Raw genomic sequence first — 25,754 nt, 5'->3', positions numbered from 1 at the left:
TAATATTTTCAAAACCATACAGTGTGGGTCAGTTAACACAGTTTGACACTTGTGAGTATTATTTACTCCTAATGCACTACCATGCGCCTATTGTTCTCCAATCTTGTCGCCGCAGGGCACTGAAGACTGCATAACTTCCTCCTCCAGGTCTCTGCTTGACATTTCTGAGTAGTTTAATTAAGCAGACAATAACCCGCTTTGCTGTTGATGCCTAACACCCACGATATTTTCTCACACAACTACAGTTAACACCAAAACATTACTGTTTAAATAGAAAAAACATTACTGGTAAATATATGTTTACTGATATGCGTATAAGCTATTCGCATACATTTTACTTCATCTTTTATTCAAGCTCACAAATAAAATTTAATTTTTGAATTCATACCGGTGTTGGTTCAAATCATGTATTGTTAAGCATATATTAGCATAGTCAAATGAATTCCATGATGGCATTTTGGAGTCAAAGGGTCAGAAAATAAAATATTTAAGGCACACTGTGTCAGGTGAGCCAAAAATTCAAACAAAGTGTACTGGTGCAAATGGAATATTATTACTTCTTTTTCTGTGGGGGAAAAACCTTTAGAATGAATCATTTTTTCCCACATGCGTTTACTATGTGGGTGTTCTTCTTATATGGTTTCGTACCAACTACAAATTCTCCACAAAGTCACAAAATCTAACTCGTCCTTCATTGTGTTTTTCTTTTTCACCACTTTTATACATGAAATTCGTATTGTAATACTGCATGGTTGTTGTTGATGTTGCACGGCCTTTCAGAGTTAAAGTGTCAAATTGGTTTTCTAAGTGGCAGATAATTTTTCACTGGCAGATTATTTCCACAATAAGGAAAACCTTCTAAGGAGGAAGTGAAACACATTTGTGCTCTTTTTAACATTTTTTATAGGAGATGAAGAATGAGCTAGTTTTAGCAGTTGTGGTGATCTATTACAAATCTCGCATGGACCCACTCATAAATCACTACTTAAAAGAACATTTGCCACTTTGCGATCAAAAACATTTTACTTCAGTTTCATGTATTGTGTTAGCCCTTCTTACAAGGAACTAGATTTTCTGCTGTAAACTTTCCACAGCCATCGCATAGGCATAACAATGCTCAGCCACGTGTGTGTAATCAGTCACAGTTGACGTATTGCTGACTCTGCAGGTGACTGTCTGTTCCTGAGCTGTCTACGGGCGCTCTACAAACCCGGTAGGAACACACTAATCTCCTGCCTGGGTTTGACTTTTAGCCTGAGCTGTACTGTACGTGCTGAATTTGAATGCTGTTCCTACCTACACAGACAGTACACTATGGCAAACTTAAACCAGCATCTGATGAATGCTATTAGAATGGTTGTACAACACAAGAAGTCTGGTTGAAGTGTGCTAGTGGTGAGACTGTAGTACACTGCCGGCAAATCTGGTTGGTATTAGCCCACAATCATATATCCCACAGAGAATGAAAGCTACATGCCATATGATGGGGTGAGACAGAATCCTTTGACCACCTCACCTGTTGGCCAGCTCCACATGGGCCTGTTTTCCTGCATATTCATCATCCGTCTTGGTCAGTTCTTTGGTGATGACCAGCTGGGAGATGTCTATTCTGTTACACAGCAAGTCAGATATGGTCTGTTTGGCATATTCTGTAGCTCCATTTGGGTCTCTGTCACAAAGCAAAATAACACCATGTGCAGTAAGTCCTACACAGTTCTGCAAGAACTTTCAATAAACTATTTTCCTGGACAAATACAGCTTATGAACGAGTGTTTGAAACTTTGCATAAATTGTAATAATATCTTTTAGCATGGTCAGAATAAGAAACGAACAAAAAGTCATCTAATTGTTAAATGAAGACCAAGAGACATCTAATCAAGAAGATAAAACTATAAGAGATGCTGAAGTTTAGTCAAGTATACCAACTAAAGATTTAAGGGACACTGGTTTATAAACGATTGTCACCATGGAGATAACTGAGATGAGAACAGAAAACTCGAATCAAGGATTTTTGTCACATATCACATTTACTGAAACGCTTGCTAATAATTCTATATAGCACAGCTAACTGCTTTATAAATATATATGCAGATGTGGGTCAATGGTAAGATGGAACTTTTACAACTCGAAAAAAGCCATTTTTTATTTTATCCTAATTACCCAGTCACAAATGTACTTTTGATGATTTTGAGTCCCTTAGGTGCATGAGTTTTATCAATATTTATGAAATTACCTGTCTATAAGTAACAACTGGAGACAAGTGTTGATTAAGTTTGCCACCAGGGGGCTGTTGTCTCGACGAACTGTCTCAATTCCTTTGCAGTCCATCTTGTCATGTTTGTGAGGGTTTGTCCAGTAGAGTCCGGCATAACGTTTTTTGTTGATGAGAAGGTAAGGGAAATATACCTGTTCAAACAACAAGAGAACTCCTCAAGTATCATGTTAGCTTTTATGCTTTTTACTACATGTAATCAGTGCAATACTTCCAGCAGAACCTACTGTTTTCTTTCTATTTTTTTGTACTCAACAAAAACAATACAAATTTTACATATAGCCCTGCTGATTTTCATGAACAAAGCAAAGCCAACAATTTTCAATAATGCATTTACCACAGATTTTATAGAACAAATGTTACAATTTTTTCTTTCAACAAAGAGATTCAATGTGACACAGTGATATACACGCTCATTTTTAATGAAGGCAATTTATTTACAGCTCAACTCATCAAAACTTTCTCGTCTACCAACATCATTTGTTTTGGGTTTTGATTTGTTTTGTTTTTTATTTTTATTAACCAGAAAACAAAAATTTTAAGTACTGGTTTCAACTACATGTATTTTTGACATGCACTGTCAGTTTCAAATTCAAATGACAAAGACGGGGCCTCTGTGGCTCAGTTGGTTAGCGCGCTAGCGCAGCGTAATGACCCAGGAGCCTCTCACCAATGCGGTCGCTGTGAGTTCAAGTCCAGCTCATGCTGGTTTCCTCTCCGGCCGTAAGTGGGAAGGTCTGTCAGCAACCTGTGGTTGGTCGTGGGTTTCCCCCAGGCTGTGCCCGGTTTCCACCCACCATAATGCTGGCCGCCGTCGTATAAGTGAAATATCCTTGAGTACGGTGAAAAACACCAATCAAATAAATAAATAAATAAAATCAAATGACAAAGTAAAATGCAAAGAACTCAAATGTTCACAAGAATGACTTATGGTGGTCATGGTTCGCCAACAATCTGCAGATGCTCATGGGTTTCCCCCAAGCTCTGCCCGGTTTCCTCCCACCATAATGCTGGCTGACGTTGGAAAAGTGAAATATTCTTGAGTACAGCGTAAAAGACTAATCAAATAAATCAAATATATTGGTCATATATTTTCCGGACTGTTTTTCACATACCGTCACACAAGAATCCTCCTTCAAACTGAGCAATTCTTCCTCTCTACTCCACATTGGTTTTAATCAAAGAAATATACAGATATATAACTATAGTGAATAAATGATTATGGCTTTAAGCCACCTAAACAGTATTTCAGAAATTTGTTGACAATTTCTGCAACCTAATATTGTACAATATTCATAGTGAAAATGAACAAAGACCAAGGCACAGTATGGAGAACAGATATATCATCACCTTCTCAAACTCCAGCTTAATGGGACTGACGAATTTACTGGAGATGAACTCTGCGGCCTCCGTGCCCAGCTCCATAGCTTCAGCTACTGTCTCAAGCCCAAACTTACACATCACAGAATCTGTGTCACCATATATTACCTGAAAAACAGATATGATTAATTCCAAGAAAATCTCATTCCAAAAACATGTCAAATATAGTATAACAGCCTTGCAGATCTTGTTGGTAAAACAAGTTCGGTATATACATATGTATCAACCCGCTGATACACATAGGCCCATTCTCCGTTATAGGTATACTTGAGTAATTATGAATATTGACAAGTGTCCTGAATATTTACAAATGACATGAATATTTACAAGCTGTGTCAACCAATGAAACGAAGCTGCTCAATGATTGTTTGGAAGAATTTTAACTTAGGACACCCGTATGACACCCCTGAATAAGTTCACCTTCACAGTTACCACTGGAGATTGTTCTTATTAATTAAGTTGATCCTCTTGCATGTTGGTAAGACTGATCAGCGGGGAAGCCAACATCATAACAGCCTCTAACCATTTCCAAACACCGGCTGACCAGCTGTTGTTGTTGTCTTGATTTAGAGTCGATGTACAACGTGAGCACTCTTAACTTACAGTGATTTTCCAATGCCAGTCAGCACACATCAGCCCATTTTCTTCAATGCCACCATATTTGCCAGATAAACTTTTAGTTTCCTAATGTTGAAAGGTTTTTTTTAATCTCCTTCACAGTTCTCATCCAGTTTATGTGTGGTGTCAGTCATGTTGTAAGAGCTTTATACTGGATCACATGACAAGGTATTTTGGTTATTTGATTGGCTATCTGATAACTGTGTCACCACGCAGTATTAACAAAAAATCATCCCACAGTATATTTAACAGCAAGCGGAATGAGCAAAGTATTACGCAATATACTTGCCAATATTATGAGCACAGATTGCTTACATTCTTTAATAATGGTGTTCCTCTCTGATGTCTCACAAATTTCAAATTTGAATTTGCTTTTCCTTGAACACTTAAGCAACTTGATTTTATCCAATTGACTGGTGTTTTATGCCATACTCAAGAATAGTCTCAGGGAATGCCAAGACCTCTGCAGGTTGCTGGCAGACCTTCCCACATACAACCACAGAGGAAGCCAGCATTAGCTGGACTCGAACTCACAGCAACCAGTGCTGAGGGGCTTTGGCATGGTAACCATTCGGCCATGCAACCCTCCTTAAGCCACTTGACCAAAAGTTAAAAGGTAATCAGATTAAAAGTGGCAGTAACTTCTGGATGACACACCTACCTTAGCATCATGCTTGTAGCCATTAGCAATGGTATATCTTTCCTCTACGTACTGTTTGGTCTGCTCAATCATCATACGACCAAAAGCAGTAACACTCTGAAACATCAGAAAACTTGGAATAAATCAACAACTCCTAATTCAAAGCAAATCATCCAATACTACTGAAAAATACAGTTCAAGATAGTGTAAATCTTCAAATGTTTTCAATCACTAAAGCACTTTTTTCAGTGGAATTCATGCACACAATTATTAAGAAAATCATGCTAAAAATGATTTGTTTGTGCCATTAGAGATGCAAGCTTCATAAAACTGTGCAAGTTATTTCTCTTCACCCATTGGCTCTCCCAAAATACTTTCTCTTCACCCATTGGCCCTCCCAAAATACTTCCAAATATTGGTTGCAGAGGCGGTTGAAAAGTTTGAAGAATTAGGGTAATCGGGAATCCTTCTAAGGGTTTTAGCATGTACAGATGCAAAAGTACATATCCGATCGTGATGTGAAAAGATTTCATCATCTTTATGATAAGTGTAATTTTTCAGAGCATATTTTCAGGATAGAACACCCTTTTAAAAACGATCATTCATCTAATTTCATAGGAGACTGGTCCTTATTACTGGGTCTAATGTGGATTAAATAAATAACTACAAAAGGGAACAAGGGTGACAACTCCAGCCAATCCCACAAACAGATCACTCATTATGGAGCCTCTCCTTGGGATGTTAAACTACAGCTGCATTGACTCTTTTACCCGTTTGATTAACTGTGGTGTATCCCTGCGAATAAAATCTGCAATTTTAACAATGATGTGGGACACTTATCACAAGGTTAACAATTGCTGCTACCTTAATTTAAAATAAACTGCAATTAAATCTCCCTCTGTATACAGTACCTGTGAAATTTCCAGACAGGGCAGTTTGCCCACCTGGGCCCCCGTGAACCCATAAACAGAATTAGCGCTGATCTTCAGGGCCAGCTGCCGACCATCTAACACCTTCTTCTTGAAAGGGTCAGTCTCTTTCTTCAGATCAGCCTTTGCTCTGCACACACAAACATGTCATACTAAATAGTAAGTACACAGTATAATGCCAAAAATGTCAGATTATGTCACATAAATGTAGAAGAGTGAGTGAGTCAATGAGTGCGTGGGGTTTAACCTCAGACTCAACAATTTTCAGTCATATGACGATGAAGGAAGCCTTAGAATATACAGTCATGGAAAAAATTATTAGACCACTCATATTTTCTTTGGTTTCTTGTTCATTTTAATGCCTGGCAACCCTAAAGGTGTATTAACCGAAGATTACAATGAATACGACAAAAATCCAGCTGATTCCATAATACTTTGTCGTATTTGATATGCTTTAAGGTCAGTTGTATTCCTAGGGTGTATGCCAGGCAATTTCATGCTTTCCATTTACATGCAGACTTACATAAAGAGTGGTTTCCTGTTTACATGTAGGCTTACATAAATAGGGGTCTCTTGTTTATATATTAAGACGCAGCACAACTCGGTAGTTGTCAGCTCTCATAATGCCTAAAACGAAAGAATTATGTGGAGCCAGAAAGGCAGCCATCTTGGCATAGCTGGATACTGGATTGAGCAAGCGACAAGTGGCCAAAAAACTGAAGATCTCTAAGACAGCAGTTCATTACACCAAGAAAAAGCAAGCCGAACATGGTACTACAAAACTGCTAGCTGGTCGAGGCAGGAAACGTCTTTCTACCCCACGAGATGACCGAGCACTCATCCGGTCCTGTATCAAGAATCGTCGTCAGACCTCCAGAGACCTTAGAAATGAGTGGGCATTGTCAACAAATGTGACTTGTTCAGCAAGAACAGTTCGAAACCGACTTCTTGAAGCTGGTCTAAAGTCGCACAGGGCACGGAAGAAGCCCTTCATCAACGAGAGGCAGCGGAAGGCCCGCTTGCGTTTTGCGAGGGATCACAAGAATTGGACTGTTGATGATTGGGCTAAAGTTCTCTTCAGTGATGAATCCAATTTTGAGTTGATGCCTACTCCAGCCAACTTAATGGTTAGGAGGAAGCCTGGGGAAGCCTACAAACCAGACTGCCTTGCTCCTACTGTAAAGCATGGGGGTGGATCAGTGATGATCTGGGGTTGTTTCAGTATGGGTGGAACAGGACAGATGCAGTTGTGTGAAAGGAGAATGAACCAAGTCACATACAGAGCTACTCTTGAAAACAGTCTTCTTCCATCAGCTGCTAAACTCTTTCCTGGCTCGAATGACTGGATTTTCCAACAAGCCAATGCCCCTTGCCACACGGCAAGGTCAGTTAAAACCTGGATAGAGAACCGGAACATTCGAACCATGAATTGGCCTGCTCAGTCACCTGATCTGAATCCAATTGAAAACCTGTGGAATATTATCAAGTTCAAAATGGAGAACCACAAGCCCAAAAACAAAGCAAATTTGTTCGAATTTTTGCAACAGGAATGGGCTGCTGTGACCGCAGGGCAATGTAACAAACTGGTGGAGAGCATGCCAAGGCGCATGGCTGCAGTCATCAAAAACAATGGGCATGCAATCAAGTACTAACTCCCGTGTGAGACTGAGAGTCATGTGACTACGTGACTAGGAGACAGGAGAAAAAATGAAATGCCAAAATGTTTTTGAGAATACAGTTGCCACATCTACAGATGTATGAACTTAAGTGATTTTGGTCATTGTCAAGAAAGTCATAGAGAACTGATAGATATCACCTCTTAAATAAAACCCTTATGAACTATTTCTGTTTTCATCACTTTCTTTGCCCAAACAAATGTTCCTTCAGTTGTGCAAGGTTTTAAAATGAACAAGAAATGGGAGAAAGCAAGGGTGGTCTAATAATTTTTTCCATGACTGTATGTAATAGGGCTCCCTGTTGCAGGACGGATTTCCACTGCTCTTTTATCTAGTGCTGCTTCACTGTCTTACTGAAAGCAAGTAAGCCGCCCCGCCAGAGCCATTATACTGATACGGGTCATCCAGTCGTTGCACTATCCCCTTAATGCTGAACACCACGTGAGGAAGCTCCAACTTCCTCTTTTAAAGTCTTAGGTGTGGCTCAACCTAGGATTGACCCTGGATCTACCGGTCCCCAAGTGGATGCTCTACCAAATGTGCTAGAGGGGCTGGTCATACAGGTAGAAGACAATGACAGTATTTTAGCAGCATTAGTTATAGAATGAGTCATTGCACCAAAAGGAAATTAACTCAGCCACAGGTGTATGGTAAGTTTTCCCCCATAAGATGGCCAAACTGGAGACAACTTTTTACAACGTAATTAGATTAAAGAGCATTTTTTCCTAATTAAATCCGGGGCAGTTGATCTTGAACTGTAAATGTCTAAGCCAGCCAGGGCTCAACATTTTAATTACTACAGACATTTAGGCTATAATGTGACCAGATGCATAATTGGTCAATCTCAAGAAAAGGTCTACAGAAGTGATGGGCAACCCTGTAATAACACAACAACCTTACTTTTTCCTTGCTGAGAGCAAATGTTCCAGGATTTCTGGCAGAAGACCCTTCCTGACGGTGCTCTTACAGAAGTAATTCCCCGATGGGGTCTTGATGAACTGCTCTGCACTCAACCTGACAAAAATACAGCAAAACTTTGTCTGCAAAATGATAACATGTATGTGTAATCCTTTCTACAAGTTACAAGTAACCACAAAAGAAAGTCCAACATTATCAATACCCAATATTTGTGCCTTAATTTATTTATTTATTTATTTGATTGGTGTTTTACGCCGTACTCAAGAATATTTCACTTATACGACGGCGGCCAACATTATGGTGGGTGGAAACCGGGCACAGCCCGGGGGAAACCCACAACAATCCGCAGGTTGCTGGCAGACCTTCTCACTTATGGTCGTTTGTGCCTTAAAGAGCTATTCCAGTGTAAAGGCCTGTAAATCTTAAAAGCAGGGTTAAGTAACAAAGATGGACAAAGTTTGAATTGCTTTCCTAAATTGGAAAAAAATTTGCACCATATTAAAACCAGTGTCCTCTTAAAAGGTGTCGTTTTAAATTTTGCCTGGTGTCACGTCATGAAAGAACACTTGGCTGTCGCTCATCATTGACATATAGACATCGTACTTTCAAAGGCGCATGATGTCATTCCAGCATAACTGCCTTACTCAACGTCACATGGGGAAAAGTTTAATGCTGTTATTCATTGTAAATTTTTCTTTCTATCATTTTAATATTGCTGCCTAGCTTTTCTTCACTTGGGACTGAAGTACCACTGTAACATTAACAATCTGTTACACTTCCAGCATTAATGACAGCACATTTGTACTCACCGTGATAATGATTTAATCTTTTCATTATCAGTCATTACCTTAGATAACAATGCATATACACTTAAACATTAAGCTTGCTAAAAGGCACATGATGTCAAATGAAATGTTAGCAACAGTTTCTAACACCTACATTCAAAACTCCAGAAATGTACCCTAAGTTCTCAACCTTTTTGCACTGCATAGGGAAGAGCAACATTCACTGTCACTTCTGCAACTTTAGTTCGGAGACAAAATTACACTGGTTGGGTTAACCAATTTCAGGGCTTCACAAAATCGTTAATTTTAATTTCTAAACAAAATATTTATGCCCTCAGAATGTGCTTCGAAAAACATCTTGTAAACTTGAAAAGGTTGAAGAATTACAATACATATTGCCAAGTGAACAAGAAAGCCTCCACCCTCACCCCTCTCTACTGATAACCCCAGGATTCAGCAGACTGGTGTAACACAGGTTATGGGCCATCATGATAGAAGGGTACAGAGAGGAGAAGTCCAGCGTGGCTATGGGGATGTCATAGTACCTGTGTCACACAGAAACATGATCAATGTACATAACATCATTCACACAGCACTGATTTATTCAAATGTTCTTTTACAACATACAGTAAATAACTTAAAATATCACCCATGACTGCGTTCTACATTTTTTCTTATTCTGAGGGTTATCTTGATCTTAACAAAGGGTTTTGAGGATTGTTTGGAATGCAGGATGATTTCCTGCAGGAAAAATGTAAATTTCAGGACTGCAAGTAATATGTTATAATATTTGCCTCCGAAACTGCGCTTTTTTAAACAAAATTTAGGTCATTTACCATATAGCAGATAATGTTTAAGAATGGCAAAAAATGGATAAAAAGTGTGAAAATGAATATAGCAGAATAGATGTATATCGTTACACAAATGTTGTTACACGTAAGTTCAAACTATGCTTATGCACATTACTTTATATTCAAAAATTTTAGCCACGATCTATACTATTCATGCTGTGAAACCATCTCAAACATGACAACATTGTAAAGTAGAAATTATATGTATCAAATTGACCAATGAACAAATATGCTTCAGTTTTGTCTTTAAACTGCACTGTTTATGACATACCAGATAATCTTTTATCCCAAAACAGAAGTTTAGGAACAGAAAAAATGGACAAAAAGTGGGAAATTAATAAATAAATTTACACTGTTATGCAGATGTTGTGTTAAATCTATCCTAATGCACACAGATGTAATAGTAGAAGTTAAATGTATTAAATAAATGACTGGAAAACATGTTTAATTTTCACCTTTGAAAGACAATCAAGTTCCAGATTACTCACCCTTTGATTGGCTCAATCACAGTGGCCCCTTCATACTCATCCCCAGCCTCTATCCTGTGAGTAGGCAGGATCAAATCCTGCTCTTTAGCCTGTCACATATTACGTACACATCCTACTATTAGTTTCATGTCTATGCCTTCCACATTTTCCAATGGTTTTCAAACAACACTGAGATGACAGAAATAATGAAACTTACAAGATTAGCCCGTTAAATAATTGTTCATGAGCTTTGCTCTAATCAGCCCTTTTTTAAAAAATTTAGTGAGCAACCATCACATAAAAAAACCTGAATAGACGTAGTAGATTTACCCCATAATTTGCCCGTGGCAGCTATATAACAGCAGTGATATTTTCAATATACCACACATTATATAAATAGTCCGAAATTTTGATTGTTCATCTGAACTTTCATTGAGAGGCTCACCCAATGAAAAAGTACAACTGCATACTGGACTACTTCTACTGTCTGTTGCCGTGAAAAAAAGCCAGGCCAGCTTACTACATCTTGACAACAGTTTTTTGGTACCAAAATGGTTAAGTTTTGGGTACACAGAATAGGAATAAAATTCATCTTCAAGAAAAGTGAAAAATAGCCAAGCTTGGTGAAAGGAAATGAAGTGCTTGACACTTTACGCCTATGCCTAAAACAAGGCACTCGCTAAAACAAGTTCAACCTTCAACAACAGCAGCATGCCTCGGTATAAGATTTTCACAAAATTAAAAACCTACAAACTTACTTTACCACTATGTAGAGCACCACCGAGTTGTTTTATGTGTATGAAAGGGTGTGCAACTGATGTACATCAAGAATATTCTTAGATCTATATCATTCTGTTCACCACATCAAACATGATAATTGGTCCTAATGTGACCTTTTGATTCTACATCACATCTACCATCACATGGAAGCCCAAACTGGAACCAAAATAAAGCCTTCAAATTTAAGATTTCAGGGGCTGATTCCTCAACACCATTTTTGACTTAAGTCTAAATTTGAAATGCAATCTTGAAGCTTATTTTTGGGGTATAGGAATTAAAACTTTGTCCACATCATCAATATTATCTGAAGACAAATGTGTCCAAATTTTCAGGTTTTAAATTCTGAGTGAAGTCAGGAATGGCTTTGTGCAATCGGCCCTTGTTCCCTATGGAAGTTCAAAGTTTCAAAACGGATCTGGCATCAAAATTCATTGTTTAGGAGGTTTTCTATGAGAGAAAAGGGCATAAAAAGTTGATTTGTGGCGTGATGACTACCTTTCTGAGCAGCTGTGAGATGACTTTGATCTGTTGTCCGCGTGAGAGGAGGTAACTGAGGGGGACCCCCGTCACACGAGCCATCTCCATGTAGTTGATCACACACATGAGTTTCTCCAGCAGGCGCAGCGGTAAGATGGCATCTTTCAGACAATACACAGCAAGCCTCCTCCTGGTCTGGTCATTACCATTCTGAGGAGAGAAATAAAAAACCATTAACTATAGGCATATCAGTAGCATTTCAGCCTCTGAACTTGAAAACTGAATGCAAGCAATAACAAAATTTACCAGACAATTAAAAAATATTGACCAGCGTCCATTCAAGTCTACTGGTTCTCCATGATATTACCTGGTCCTTCAGTTAAATAAAGGAAAACATTATCAAACTGTTCCATGATTTATTTGCATCTAAATTTCCAGCATATAGCAGAAGCTGTATTTTGAAATGATTGCTTACAAATGTAGGTGCAGTCACTGGTAACTGACCGTCATAGGCCGGTCAAACCGGTGCTTGTTTAACTCTACTGGCAGACTACATTTCAAGATATGAGCACTACCAAGTCAAAAGACAGACTTACTTGAAGATCCGTGATGATTGAGTGCTGAACATCTTCTTTTTGCTCTTGCAGAAAATGGAACGACACAGCATTCAAAGTGTAAGACCTCAATTTGTAATCTCGAAAAAGAATCTGAAATATTATATGCAATGAAGAGTGAGTGAGTGCTTGGGGTTTAACGTCGTACTCAACAATTTTTCAGTCATATGACGACGATATGCAATGAAGAGGACTATCACACTATTAGATGTCAACACTACGAAAATCACACAATGGATATGTCTGTCAGTAACTTCCCTTATATAGGACGATTACCCCGATTTCCTCCACCCATAAAACTGACTACCATCATGTGAGCAAAAAATTACTGAGTATGTTAATGAACCAAATAAATATATATCACCAAAACCTCAGTCATTCTGTATACCTACTTTAGAATCCTGACCAAAACCTCAGTCATGCCGTATACCAACTTTAGAATCCTGACCAAAACCTCAGTCATTCTGTATACCAACTTTAGAATCCTGACCTAAACCTCAGTCATTCTGTATACCAACTTTAGAATCATGACCAAAACCTCAGTCATTCTGTATACCTACTTTAGAATCCTGACCTAAACCTCAGTCATTCTGTATACCAACTTTAGAATCTTGACCTAAACCTCAGTCTTTCCGTATACCTACTTCAGAATCATGACCAAAACCTGTCATTCTGTATACCTACTTAAGAATCATGATCAAAACCTCTATCATTCTGTATACCTACTTCAGAGTCATGACCAAAACCTCAGTCATTCTGTATACCTACTTTAGAATCATGACCAAAACCTCAGTCATTCTGTATACCAACTTTAGAATCATGACCAAAACCTCAGTCATGCCGTATACCAACTTTAGAATCCTGACCTAAACCTCAGTCATTCTGTATACCTACTTTAGAATCCTGACCTAAACCTCAGTCATTCTGTATACCTACTTTAGAATCCTGACCAAAACCTCAGTCATTCTGTATATCTACTTTATAATCCTGACCAAAACCTCAGTCATTCTGTATACCTACTTTAGAATCCTGACCTAAACCTCAGTCATTCTGTATATCTACTTTAGAATCCTGACCTAAACCTCAGTCATTCTGTATACCAACTTTAGAATCTTGACCTAAACCTCAGTCTTTCCATATACCTACTTCAGAATCCTGACCTAAACCTCAGTCATTCTGTATACCTACTTTAGAATCCTGACCTAAACCTCAGTCATTCTGTATATCTACTTTAGAATCCTGACCAAAAGCTCAGTCATTCCGTTTATCTACTTTAGAATCCTGACCAAAACCTCAGTCTTTCCGTATACCAACTTTATAATCCTGACCTAAACCTCAGTCATTCTGTATACCTACTTTAGAATCCTGACCTAAACCTCAGTCATTCTGTATACCTACTTTAGAATCCTGACCAAAACCTCAGTCATTCTGTATACCAACTTTAGAATCTTGACCTAAACCTCAGTCTTTCCGTATACCTACTTCAGAATCATGACCTAAACCTCAGTCATTCTGTATACCTACTTTAGAATCCTGACCTAAACCTCAGTCATTCTGTATACCAACTTTAGAATCTTGACCTAAACCTCAGTCTTTCCGTATACCTACTTCAGAATCATGACCAAAACCTGTCATTCTGTATACCTACTTAAGAATCATGATCAAAACCTCTATCATTCTGTATACCTACTTCAGAGTCATGACCAAAACCTCAGTCATTCTGTATACCTACTTTAGAATCATGACCAAAACCTCAGTCATTCTGTATACCAACTTTAGAATCATGACCGAAACCTCAGTCATTCTGTATACCTACTTTAGAATCCTGACCAAAACCTCAGTCATTCTGTATACCTACTTTAGAATCCTGACCTAAACCTCAGTCATTCTGTATACCTACTTTAGAATCCTGACCTAAACCTAAGTCATTCTGTATACCTACTTTAGAATCCTGACCAAAACCTCAGTCATTCTGTATACCAACTTTAGAATCTTGACCTAAACCTCAGTCTTTCCGTATACCAACTTTATAATCCTGAACAAAACCTCAATCATTCTGTATACCAACTTTAAAATCATGACCTAAACCTCAGTCATTCTGTATACCTACTTTAGAATTATGACCAAAACCTCAGTCATTCTCTATATCTACTCACTTTATAATCATTCCAGTTTCTCAATAATATTTTGACACCATCTATCATTAACAGGGCACTTGGTACTAAATTTTTTTCTGATTTTCTAGTTTTTACCACAAAGTTATTCTCGCAAAATTAAATCTGCACATATCCAGGGTAGATAACTCCAGTTCAATGCACTGATTCTCTCCCCTTACCTGAAGCAGATCAAATTGTATACGTCCTTCTGTGTTGATCACCTTGTTCTCTCTCTTGCCCATCTGCTTACTCTGGAACATAGACTCTTTGATAACTGATCGAGAGTCTTTGATTCTGCCCAGGTAACAAAAGTCCTTCACTTTGAGGTGATTGGCTCTGTTGATCAGGTAAGGCAAGTCAAAATTCTGAATATTATATCCTGTGATGATATCTGCATCAGAATCCCTCACAAACTGCGACCAGGCCTGTTGGAGAAAAGAAAACTTGCAAATGAATACATTCTGACATTAAAATATGTATACTTTATCCCATTTTTTGCATGCTTAAAGATTAATGCGATTTATTTGTGTTGTTTTCAAGAATGTTTAAGTGGTCAGGTTTATTGGTCAGGTTTATGAATATCAAGATTGAAATTAATCACATTATGCCAAGTACTCACACCAAATTACCTCAAAATTTTGTCCACACAAGTGCATTATTAGAGGCGAATAAATATCATAAAATACTATTTTTGGTGCTGAAACTTAGTTTTCCAGGAGAACATCATCCTATGTTTCAACCAAACCTCAACACACCTTTCTAAAATCAACAGAACTCTCTGAATCATAAAATATGGACAAGTTAGTCAAGGACGAAATTTAAGGTCATTTAGGGTGCATGCACGTATACCACAAATAGACTGTTATACACATAGCACGATGTGCTACACCCAAGTCTCACTACTTTCATCAAACATCGGTTTGTGGACTTGAATTTTACTGCCACATAAACCTTGACTGCTATTTCTAAACAAGAAGCGTGCGACTACTAATCAGCTGAAACTAATTTAAACCGAAAATCTTAAAACTGGTAATGAGAAACAGCAACATGAACAAACAACAAACCACACAGCACCTGTGCCTTACCTGTAACATATTGGCCTCTGATTTATGACACATGACCTGTGAGCCGACAACAGGAGCACAGGTGTTGAGCGTGAAGACGTTCCTGATGAACGGGTCCTGCTCCCCTTGTCTGATCACCATGTTGGCTATCTGGATGACAGGATCCTTATCTGCCTCCGGGAACACACCTACAGTCACATAGCGACCATCAATAACAACGCCTTGAAAATGAAAACTGCTCTAGATGTGTGATGTTTCTGGTAATATTCACACTGTTGTTAAGCATCAGTCAGAGTCCCTATATACAAATATTGCTTTAATATGTCCACATGTGAATGTGCTGAGGGCTAAGTCAAAATTTAGAACCTCTGGTTAAATAAAACTGGCATTTGAAAAACATGACATACTTAATTCATCACACATATGGCACTTGCAAGGTGTTAACAATCTAGACTCACAATTCTAAAAATGTGAGTTAAAATCACATTTCAAATATTATTTAAAATCATACATACAGGTACCTTTTGAGGAATTCGTCACATGATCATGAAGTTATACATGTAGGTTAGTGTGTAGTTATTTGCTATTGGTCAACATTAGGCGTCACACTTCATTTCATTTAAAATAACCTGCACCTAGTCAGGTTGAGAAGTACATGTATTGATTGTATTTAAACTGAACAATCACATAAATATAGAAGTACTGAAATATTGCACAAAACTGCAGGTGAACTTACCTTTCCTTCCGGCACACTCAATATCAAAGCTAAGAATTCTGAACGGGGCGACCTTGCTCCAGTCACCCTCTGGGGAATGGGAGATGAACTCTTCCCATGAAACATCCAGCTCGATCTGACAGCGGGAGCGAGGCAGGGGTCTTTTGGGGTTGTTAGGGTCCATGTGGTTTGCTTCTCTCAAGTGGTACTTCCCGGCTGGCACCTCAATCCAGTTACAACCCACTACATCACAATCCACCATGAACCTGTGGACACACCAGGATGCGTATTATCAACTTTGTAGTATTAAAGCGACAAAATTCATTTTTTAGAGAGAAGCCTGCATTTCTCCACTTTCATAATTCAAACACACCAACACATGGTTCACAAAACCATGGTTCAGGCCATCATTAAAAGTATGTCTGTAGAGCGAAATCTGATCAACCCTCCAAAAAAGGGCACTAAGTTTTTATTGAGGTTTTGACAAAAGTTTTATTTTACTCTCCATGTTAATTTCTTTAAAATGTTTAATTTAATATTTTTCATGTGCCAGAATTAAAAAAAAAAATTCGCAACTGGCCAACCTTAATTTTTCGGTTTGGCCCAGATTATGGCCAAGAATTTTTTTTATTACTGATAGTCTCAGCATAAAATACAAAGTGTTAAATTGCACAATGGTCTACACATAACTGATGTCACTCAAACAATAGATCAGTAAATGCAAACCTTCAAATTTGACAATGGCCTATGCACGTACCTGATTTCAAAGTCGATGTTGCTTTCATAGGCTTGAGCAGCATACTGACCATAACCAGGTACACTGATTCCTCCCTCAATGAGGCGTTTAGCAGGAGCAATAAGACGAGGTAAGGCCATGGTCAACTTCAGAAATGGCATCTTTTTATTTCCATGATAACCATATATGCCTAGAAAAACAATTTTGTGCAAAATTTAAATTCAGTGATCTGTAAGTCCACACTCTTTTAAGCAATAACAGCAGTGTGTTAGATTCCATTTATTATAATTTATTAATTTGTTCAAATTTACTCCACTTCTAACACCTGAATAATACCAACCATTTCAAGAGCCCAGCCATTTTGCTTACAGAGCTGCTTGTCACAGCTTAAGCTGTACACTCACTTTCCTTGCTAGTCAGTTCCACAGCTAATACAGCATGAGTTATCCCCTCTTTGTTGGAGCGCAGATCTTTCATCACTGTACCATTCAGAGCATCCTGTTCAAAAAAAGACAAAAAAAAAAAAAAAACACACAGACACAGTTAAACTATTATTTACAGAAACAGGTACATATACCTTTTTGATCTCTCAATCAATTAATTACATGTATTAACTGGGTGTGTTTTGCCGTATTCTCTCTTATTTGCAGTGACAAATATCAATTTACTTGTTGATTCAGAGAAAGCTACCAACATGTAATTTGCTCATGTGATGTAGCATTTCCATTCTATCAAAATTAATGTCAGGTATCATTCTTATCTATGAATACAGGTGAATACAGATAACTGTTTTAGATATTTTATTACTAATATTATCTTTGTGACTTCCTCTACATGTATGTATAATTAAACCACACGATTCATTTGCTGACCATTTATGGAATTCAACTTCACAAACCATCTGTGCAACCCAGCTTCTAACATTACAGTAAATGACTGATGAAGAACTGTCTGTTGATCACAGATTTGGTGCTGTGTTTGTGTGTTTCACAGGTCAGTATATATGTAGATAATTCTCCACTTAACTATCTTTAATGTAATATTTCTGACACAGACTGTCTGATCATAGTTTACCTTCACAGACAGAAGTATCCCAAACAAGTACATCTAAACGGACAAACATCAACATATTTCCCTTTAAGGTACCCTGAGCAGTAAAGAATTCCCAAATGATTCACAATTCCCAACTGATTCACATTCCCAACTGATTCACAATTCCCAATTGATTCTGTCCTACCTTAAAAATGCCACAATCTTGAGCCTTAAAGCCTGAGGGTGCAGGGATGAAGAAGTATGGGGCAAACCCATGGATGTGAGCCATGACACTGTGACCCTCCATGGTCACTCCATACATGCTGATGACAGGAACAGGCCCCACAGTAGAGCCTGGCATACCGGGAAGGTGCTTACCTTACAATGTATACAAACGATAAAGATAAAATCCCATTTATATCGTCCAAAAAGAATTGTGTGCAGGATGTATTGATATTTCTTAAAATATACAAATTCATTACATCTGAATACATTTGTTATAATATATCATTTAAATTGTTATAATATATCATTTAAATTGTTATAATATATCATATAACTATGAAGTATTACTTCATAGAATGACTTAATCAGTATTACTAAAGCATTTCTTTATAACTTTAAGATTTTTTTCTTACAAACACTAGAAAAAGAATTTCGTATTACAATTTAAAAAGACTACATGTTCTTGAATCAAGGGTACAGCAGGACAGTTTCCACGTTGACACTGCAAATTATCCTTACTTGGACAGCAATATACCAAAGGGTCCTGCATATGGCGTACACACATCTCACCTTGTAGCATTTGCTAGACCCCGCATGTTGTGTGACAGTTTCAATCAATGTCACATGTTTATTACTGCAAAAACTTGTGTGTCAAGGTTATTCCATCAAACAACTTCACTCTAAGTTTCTAAAGATTGACAATGAGTATAACTCTCTTGTAAGTAAATATGGCAGTGTCCAGAATCTCTGGCTCTCTGCTTCATGACAATGTCTTATTCCGCTTCACCCTAGGCTGGGGGCCATGTATTCATCATGTTGAACTGGATCACCACTTCGGATATATGAACAGTTGCAATCAAAGCACAAATGAGCTGCACATTTTATTATCGACAACTTATATTCTAGCATTGTACACGGCTTGAGTACAGATTTTACTCAGTCGCCTAAAAATATACCTTGCGTCTTTCCTACATCCTTGAAAACTGTTGACTGCTTTTCTTTGCATGATTTCCGTCCTATATTCGTACTTTATATTAGTTATTTAGTTCTCAGATTTATTAGTTCTTTGGTAGTTTGTGTTAAAACACCATTTTGGGAATTGGCTGATTATTGACCCAGACTGTTCTTACTAGTTAAAGGCTGGTATACAAATGTCTGTTTTGATGCATAGATTCATTCACGTATGCCTGAGAATGAAGTTTTGTGTTTCCATACAGGCTGACCCTACTGGGCAGGAGAAATTGACAACAGACCATCGCTGATATTAATCTGATTTAATAAACAAAAACAACAAGCTTGTGCAGTGTAGTTAACAACTGCTTACAGTGAGTAACCTGAGAATCTAGCAAGCTGCATGATCTAACATCACCGATGTAATGTTCCAAGTCAATTTGCTGGAATATGATGCTGCTTGTCTTAGGGTCGAGGGCCTTAACAGCTGGTCGTGCCCATCTTGAGGTAGACCGAGATACGCTTGGACCATTCCCTGTTAAACAGAAAGTGAAAGTTATTTATTTTCATTATTTATAAAAAGGATAAAATGTCAGGATTTAATATTTCACATTTAGGTATCATATTTGTCACTAATTTTTTGTTATTTCAGATCATGTCAGAAGTATATTGATCACCGAAAAAGAAAAAAAAAAAAATTTTCTTCTCATGAAGTTCCAGTCTGAGCTTTAATTGCAAGTAATGTGATGTCATAATACATGTAAAACAAACATATACATTCCTATGTCACGAACAAGAAGACACTCACATAATTAACCATATATTTGGCCTCTGTTTACATACTTTTGATTTCTCTTTGGTAATTCCAGCAAAAACTTTTACAATTTCAGATATATTACTTCAACAACCTGGGTTGTTAGCTCATCTGAATGAACATCAAACATGTGACGAATGTTTGGCCAACAATGCTTCATTTAATACCACTGAAATTAGATCCATTTGTGCCCTTCGTTGGAGAGATGTTCAAATTGAACCATTATGTGACTCTTTAGCAGAATATAAGATATTCATAAAAATACTGGAGTACCAATGACTTCTTCCTCGTCTTGAACCATCATTTCCTCCTCAATGCCTTCCATCATTGCTAATTCATCTTCAAACATGGATGGGTCCAATTCATCATCTTCATCTTGTCTGTAAAAATGAACCAACGATGACAATTAACAGGTGTAACTATTTTTTTCAATTGATGGCTGTTTAGGATAAATCTCAATTTTTTTTTTCAATTACACAATTAGTTTTATGTGCTGAGGAATGTCAGCAAGGTCAAGATAAACCACCGATCTCTGGCAAGTCACTGACAGCCCTTCAACTATTGGTGTAATACACGTGGTCACATGAGTGGTCACGTGAGTGCCATCGACCGCTCCACATTGAGAACAGGGAAATCTACAAATTCTTTACAAAAGTCTTTTTGCTTTCTGAGTACATCTGAAGCTAATGAAATGTCACAACACTAACCTTGGTTTCTTTCCACTTTGATGATCATTTTTGTTGAATGCCTGCTTTCTCTTCCCGTCCATAATGAGGACTGGACTGTGATCTACAACTATCAAATTAGAGCAAGCTTAACCATCTGTTCATGTATATGTCACTGTCATTAAGCTCACAATGCTTCAAATTCAGCCCATTTCAGAAGAACAAGTATTCAGTCACATGAAAATTTATTGAATCTAAGTGATGGAGTGACGTATTCAGCACTTCAGTCATGTTAGTGCTAATTCTCTCAATAGTCACACACATAATGCTACACTCCCAAGAGTTTGGGAGCTCAAACTTTCTCCAGAACTAAAATGGCTCTCGATATATGGTCTAGTAAGTACATGTACACAAATGCGTGTACTGTGTGGGCTCTGTATAAAACCCTGCTGTATAGCCTGGACTGTATCTTATGAATCCCGTTTGTTAGTTTGTGCTTAGAAATGTCTTAGATTGTCTAAATCATAACTGCATGTGAGACAGTCCACACAAACAATTTGTTTTCATGTAAACCAGTATAATTATGAAAACTAGTGAGCACTGAGCAAGAAATCAAACTTCAGAACATATAGTATACACTTCGCACTCTATAAGCACTACATTTAGCCATAAATGTTTGGCCAGATGTTTTAGCGAACTGGGATATACAGTAAAGGAATCAAGGTCTCAAGGTATCTCAAGAGATATATCAGGCCTAAGAAACCAGTGTGAATGAACAGTACTGTATGAAAAGAAAATAACAAAATATATTGTAAATGTCAGATAGAAAAAAGTGCAGTTGCATTCATGAGAAAATTTCCATATCACTTCCACGCAGAAATTGCTAAAGCAAACAAAAATGCAGGGGTATGATTGGATTTATATTCTGAACCTCAGTATACTGTCTGTTTTACTACAGTTGTGCATGCAGCAAACCAGTGCGCTAGTCTAAGTAGAAAAAATTCTTGAAAACATTTGTGTTTTGGAGGGTGTAAAGTCATATTTAATTTTTCAGTCGTATGACAATAATGGACTCCTTCGAATGCATGTATGTGTTATGTGCCTCTTTTTTGCAGGGCGGATTTACCGAAGGCACGTAAGCCGCCCCACCCAAGAGATGGTGAACACGGTTGCCTGTTCAAAGATGGTGGCAAGTGGAGATATTTCATTTCTAATGAGTTTATACAGCAGCGATCAAATATGATTTGGCAGCGATCTTCCTAGCCACAACTGCTCAGACCATTATTGAAAGTGAACATAATGTTAGCCACTAAAGCTCAATTAAATAATACAGTAATATTCCAGAAATGTGCTAAAAATATTTTTAAAATTCTACACCACTTATCAACAAAATATATAGCAAACAATCATCAGTACCTAGCCACTCATTTGGTGAGGCCATTTTGCTATGTTATAGCTATAAGAGCGATGTCACAAAACCTAGGAGCTCTCCCTACTATCGGTATTAAACAATGTGACAATACAAACAAAAACACCTGATACCCAATCAAAGAGTATCAGCTGTGTTCTGGGTTCAATGTTTCTCATAGTTTGATACTTGGTCAGGGCAATGTTCATGGACAGAAGCGTCGTGTTTTAGCTGTCCTGCTCGTCCTCGTTTGGCAAGAGTGTAAGCATTTGGCCTAGATTGCTGTACCGACTTCAGGGAATTTACAGAACTTAGCAGGACCTCCTGATTGACAACATACCCTTTCAATCAGATCTTGGGGAGATATTTTCATAATAAATCTGACTAAGCTAGGGAAAAATAATGCAAAGTCACAATATTTTTCTTCAAACAATGACTCTCCCGAGGAGGTTTTCTTGCCAGCTCACCCTTACAAGTTACTACTGCATCCTGTTCAACATGTAGGCATTGTGACAAGGGCAGCCGTTCTCAGTTCCCTGCTCATAAATGTGTGGTCCAAAATGCATCAGTTTGACACTTAAACTAATCGCAAAATCCAATTTTCTGCATCGATACCTCTATCCACTATAAAAAAAAAAACACAATCGAGAGCTAATGTTTTTTTTTACGTGACATCCAATTATCACGTGACGCTTTCAACGCTAGTGATTGGCCAAGTTCATAAGGGCTTTACAACATGGCTACCCGAAGTGAATTGTCCATCAGCACCATCACGCTGAGCTTCATCTTCTCACCTTTCAAAACTTTATAGAGCTTTTTACATATTTTTCTGTCATAGCTGTGTCCTATATCATTTTTTCTATATATATGTAGGGGCAGACTTTATATTCACTCGAACTAACATATGTACCCTCGTCGCAAATGCTACCCAATTCAAAGATCAAAGTTCGTCCCCACACCATATTGTTACACAAATCAACTTCCATTCACAGTACAGAATACACCAACTGCAAAAGCAACAAGGTACATGTCTATTATTCCACATAATTTGGAGATTCGTGAATTGTGATGATGACAACATGGAGGCCGGTCACCTGTTCAGGTGAGGAGGTATTTCGTTTCTAGTGAGGTATAGCGGTGATGTGAGGAAAATATGGTTACGTGGCAGACTTCCTCAGTGTTTCTGCTTTACGCGGAGCGCAGGTGTAGCAATGCTAGACCTGGATGACAACACCACGCTCTTTTTAATTTGTTCTTACGCTCGCATAGTCATGCATGGATCCCCTTTGACCCGGTGGGAAGAATTGTAAAATTTTGGAAAACAGTTGATTACTAACCTCCCACGAACTGCCCAGTCACACTTTTACAATGCTTTGGGTCCTAGGGCACCTGACTGTTAAAATCCAGAGATGCTGATCATCCCAAAGGAAAATATTCATCAATACTTAATGAAGTCCAGCATCTCCACTCACTTGTCATTTACGAAATGGCCACCATCTACACGGCTCGCATGGTTGAACGGTGCAGGGACGTGAATGGTTCGAGCTTTGAACCGGGTAGAATTTGAGATGATGGTACATACCTTAGTTCTGTAAGTTGTAGTTTCCGCTAGATCTTCCCTACTGCATCTACTTCATCAGGAGTGCAGTTATAGCGACATGGGTGTTAAATTAAAAGGTGCGGGGATAAACTTTCAGTTTTTGAATCTGGTAGCATTTGCCACGATGATTCAATAATCTTTGAAGCTTTGCGACTAGAGTGCTACTTAGACGAGTTCCGGTGGTACTGATAAACTAGCGGCATGACGACAACAACACCATTCGACAATTTTACCTTTAAATTATACACAAGGGCTGACAGGACAAATGGTTACCGACTTTGATACAGCAACAAAAGCCCAGAAACGAAGTTAACAATTTGTGGCCATACAGTGGTCATAAAGATTCAAATGAGTCGGAGTCAACATCAGCAATTTCTCTTTTTTCTCTGCTTCGTAAATGGCGGGAGTTCTTGCAAAGACTGAAGAGCTATTCACGGGGGATAATTCCGATGGGGCATCTGTAACTGATCTGTTTTTTGTTTTGTTTTATTTTGTTTTCGGTTGTTTCCAAAATCGCGACTGTATGCTTACTTACGGATAAAGGGTTGTTTTCTGCCAGTACATGATAAACATTTCTGAAACTTTTATTAAAGAACTTTTAAAATTAGAAGACCGGAGGCTTTGCCGAAATATAGGCCTACTTGCGCCTAGACAACGACTTTTGTAGTGTAAAATTTGTCAAGAAATTGCAGGACACTTTTAATTAACACAAGCTTTAATTTTAATTGGTTATACAGTATATTCTTATCAACGACAAAATCTGCTTTCAGTTAAACGAATTACCTGTATGTATAGTTAACAAATTACAACTGACTAGAAATATATAGGCCTGTATAGATCAGTGCAATGTCTAAGGCTAGCAGAAGGTATCCGTTTTAATTATATTCATAACTTACAATTTTTTTTACGGTTTTAATTTGATGTTTATCTTCCGGTATATTGGTAGTTAGTTCAGTTAGGTACGTCCCCTTGAATGAAACTGACTGGACGAGGTTACCCCACGAAAATTCATTAACTTTACATGTTTAATTCTTAATTAAAAAGATGAGACACGTAAATTGTGTCTGGTACGTCGAAACCGTGCTGAAGGTGAGATTTTTTTCAATTGACGCTTGGAAATCCTCAGATGTATATCCTTACAATACGTTCTCCCTTTATGAGCGAGTGTAACGTTAGTGAACGTCTGGTGTGGGCTGTACTACGTGCATATCATCAGTATTTACTTTGTGTTAATTTATATGCAACAGACATAATTTATAAGCCGTGTAGATTACATACTCTACTCATAGGTCATATAGCAGAGATTTACTTAGGAGTTACGTTCATTTTTACGACACATAATTAAGCAGGTGCATCATTCTTTCACTAGTTCAGAGAAGATAGGTTAAAAAATAATATAAGGCCGCCGTAATCACTTCAAACGGAAGAGTTCTTTGATTCTTTTCAATCAAACAAAGAATTTTTTAAACTGCAGTATGAGGAAGAGTGGCGAGAATAACCATTTACTGCCATACAACAATGAGAAGAAACGTTATACGTTGAAGAACTATTCATTGTCTTATTAAACATTCAGAAGAAAAGCCTCTACTCAAATCAATATACTTTGTAGAACAATATATTGTTATACGAAACATTCTTAAAATGTTTACCATAAATAGTGTAAGAATTGCCATTTATTATCATACCAGCATCCCGTTTCTACTCAAACAAAATCTTCGAGGAAACATTTTCTGTCATACAATCATTCCGAAGAAATGTTCTTTCTCAAAATCTTTGAATATTCATTGACTGTCAAACAGATCTGAAGAAATGATTCTATTCAAACAAAATCTTTAATTGTATAACTATTTACTCTCATACAAACATTCGGAAGAAATCGTTCCATATACTCAGCAAAATCTGTGAAGATCTATATATATATATATATATATGTGTGTGTGTGTGTGTGTGCGCGTATATATATATATATATATATATATAT

General features: G+C 37.7%; 1 protein-coding gene across 2 annotated transcripts in view; it reads right to left on the bottom strand.

Moving 5' to 3' along the window:
• Window positions 1–24,167, bottom strand: part of LOC135467625 (DNA polymerase delta catalytic subunit-like) — a 46,412-nt gene extending 22,245 nt beyond the window's left edge. The window contains exons 1-20 of one of the 2 annotated variants that reach the window (XM_064745403.1): window positions 24,007–24,167; window positions 20,808–20,895; window positions 20,374–20,480; window positions 19,705–19,821; window positions 18,316–18,488; window positions 17,483–17,576; window positions 17,100–17,268; window positions 16,364–16,608; window positions 15,649–15,815; window positions 14,743–14,988; window positions 12,390–12,500; window positions 11,812–12,003; window positions 10,558–10,646; window positions 9,647–9,763; window positions 8,416–8,529; window positions 5,822–5,969; window positions 4,932–5,027; window positions 3,623–3,760; window positions 2,234–2,406; window positions 1,517–1,669 (exon numbers count right to left, since the gene is read on the bottom strand). In XM_064745403.1, coding sequence (XP_064601473.1) covers window positions 1,517–1,669; window positions 2,234–2,406; window positions 3,623–3,760; window positions 4,932–5,027; window positions 5,822–5,969; window positions 8,416–8,529; window positions 9,647–9,763; window positions 10,558–10,646; window positions 11,812–12,003; window positions 12,390–12,500; window positions 14,743–14,988; window positions 15,649–15,815; window positions 16,364–16,608; window positions 17,100–17,268; window positions 17,483–17,576; window positions 18,316–18,488; window positions 19,705–19,821; window positions 20,374–20,480; window positions 20,808–20,869 — 2,711 coding nt within the window. In that variant the 5' untranslated portion in view covers window positions 20,870–20,895; window positions 24,007–24,167. The other variant, XM_064745404.1, reaches the window with a different exon arrangement.
• Window positions 24,168–25,754: the final 1,587 nt, after the last annotated feature.

Source organism: Liolophura sinensis, chromosome 6 (genome assembly GCF_032854445.1).
Source record: "Liolophura sinensis isolate JHLJ2023 chromosome 6, CUHK_Ljap_v2, whole genome shotgun sequence".
Taxonomy (NCBI): Eukaryota; Metazoa; Mollusca; class Polyplacophora; order Chitonida; family Chitonidae; genus Liolophura; species Liolophura sinensis.
Note: the sequence above shows the minus strand (reverse complement) of the source record. Positions and strands in the feature narration are given on the sequence as shown.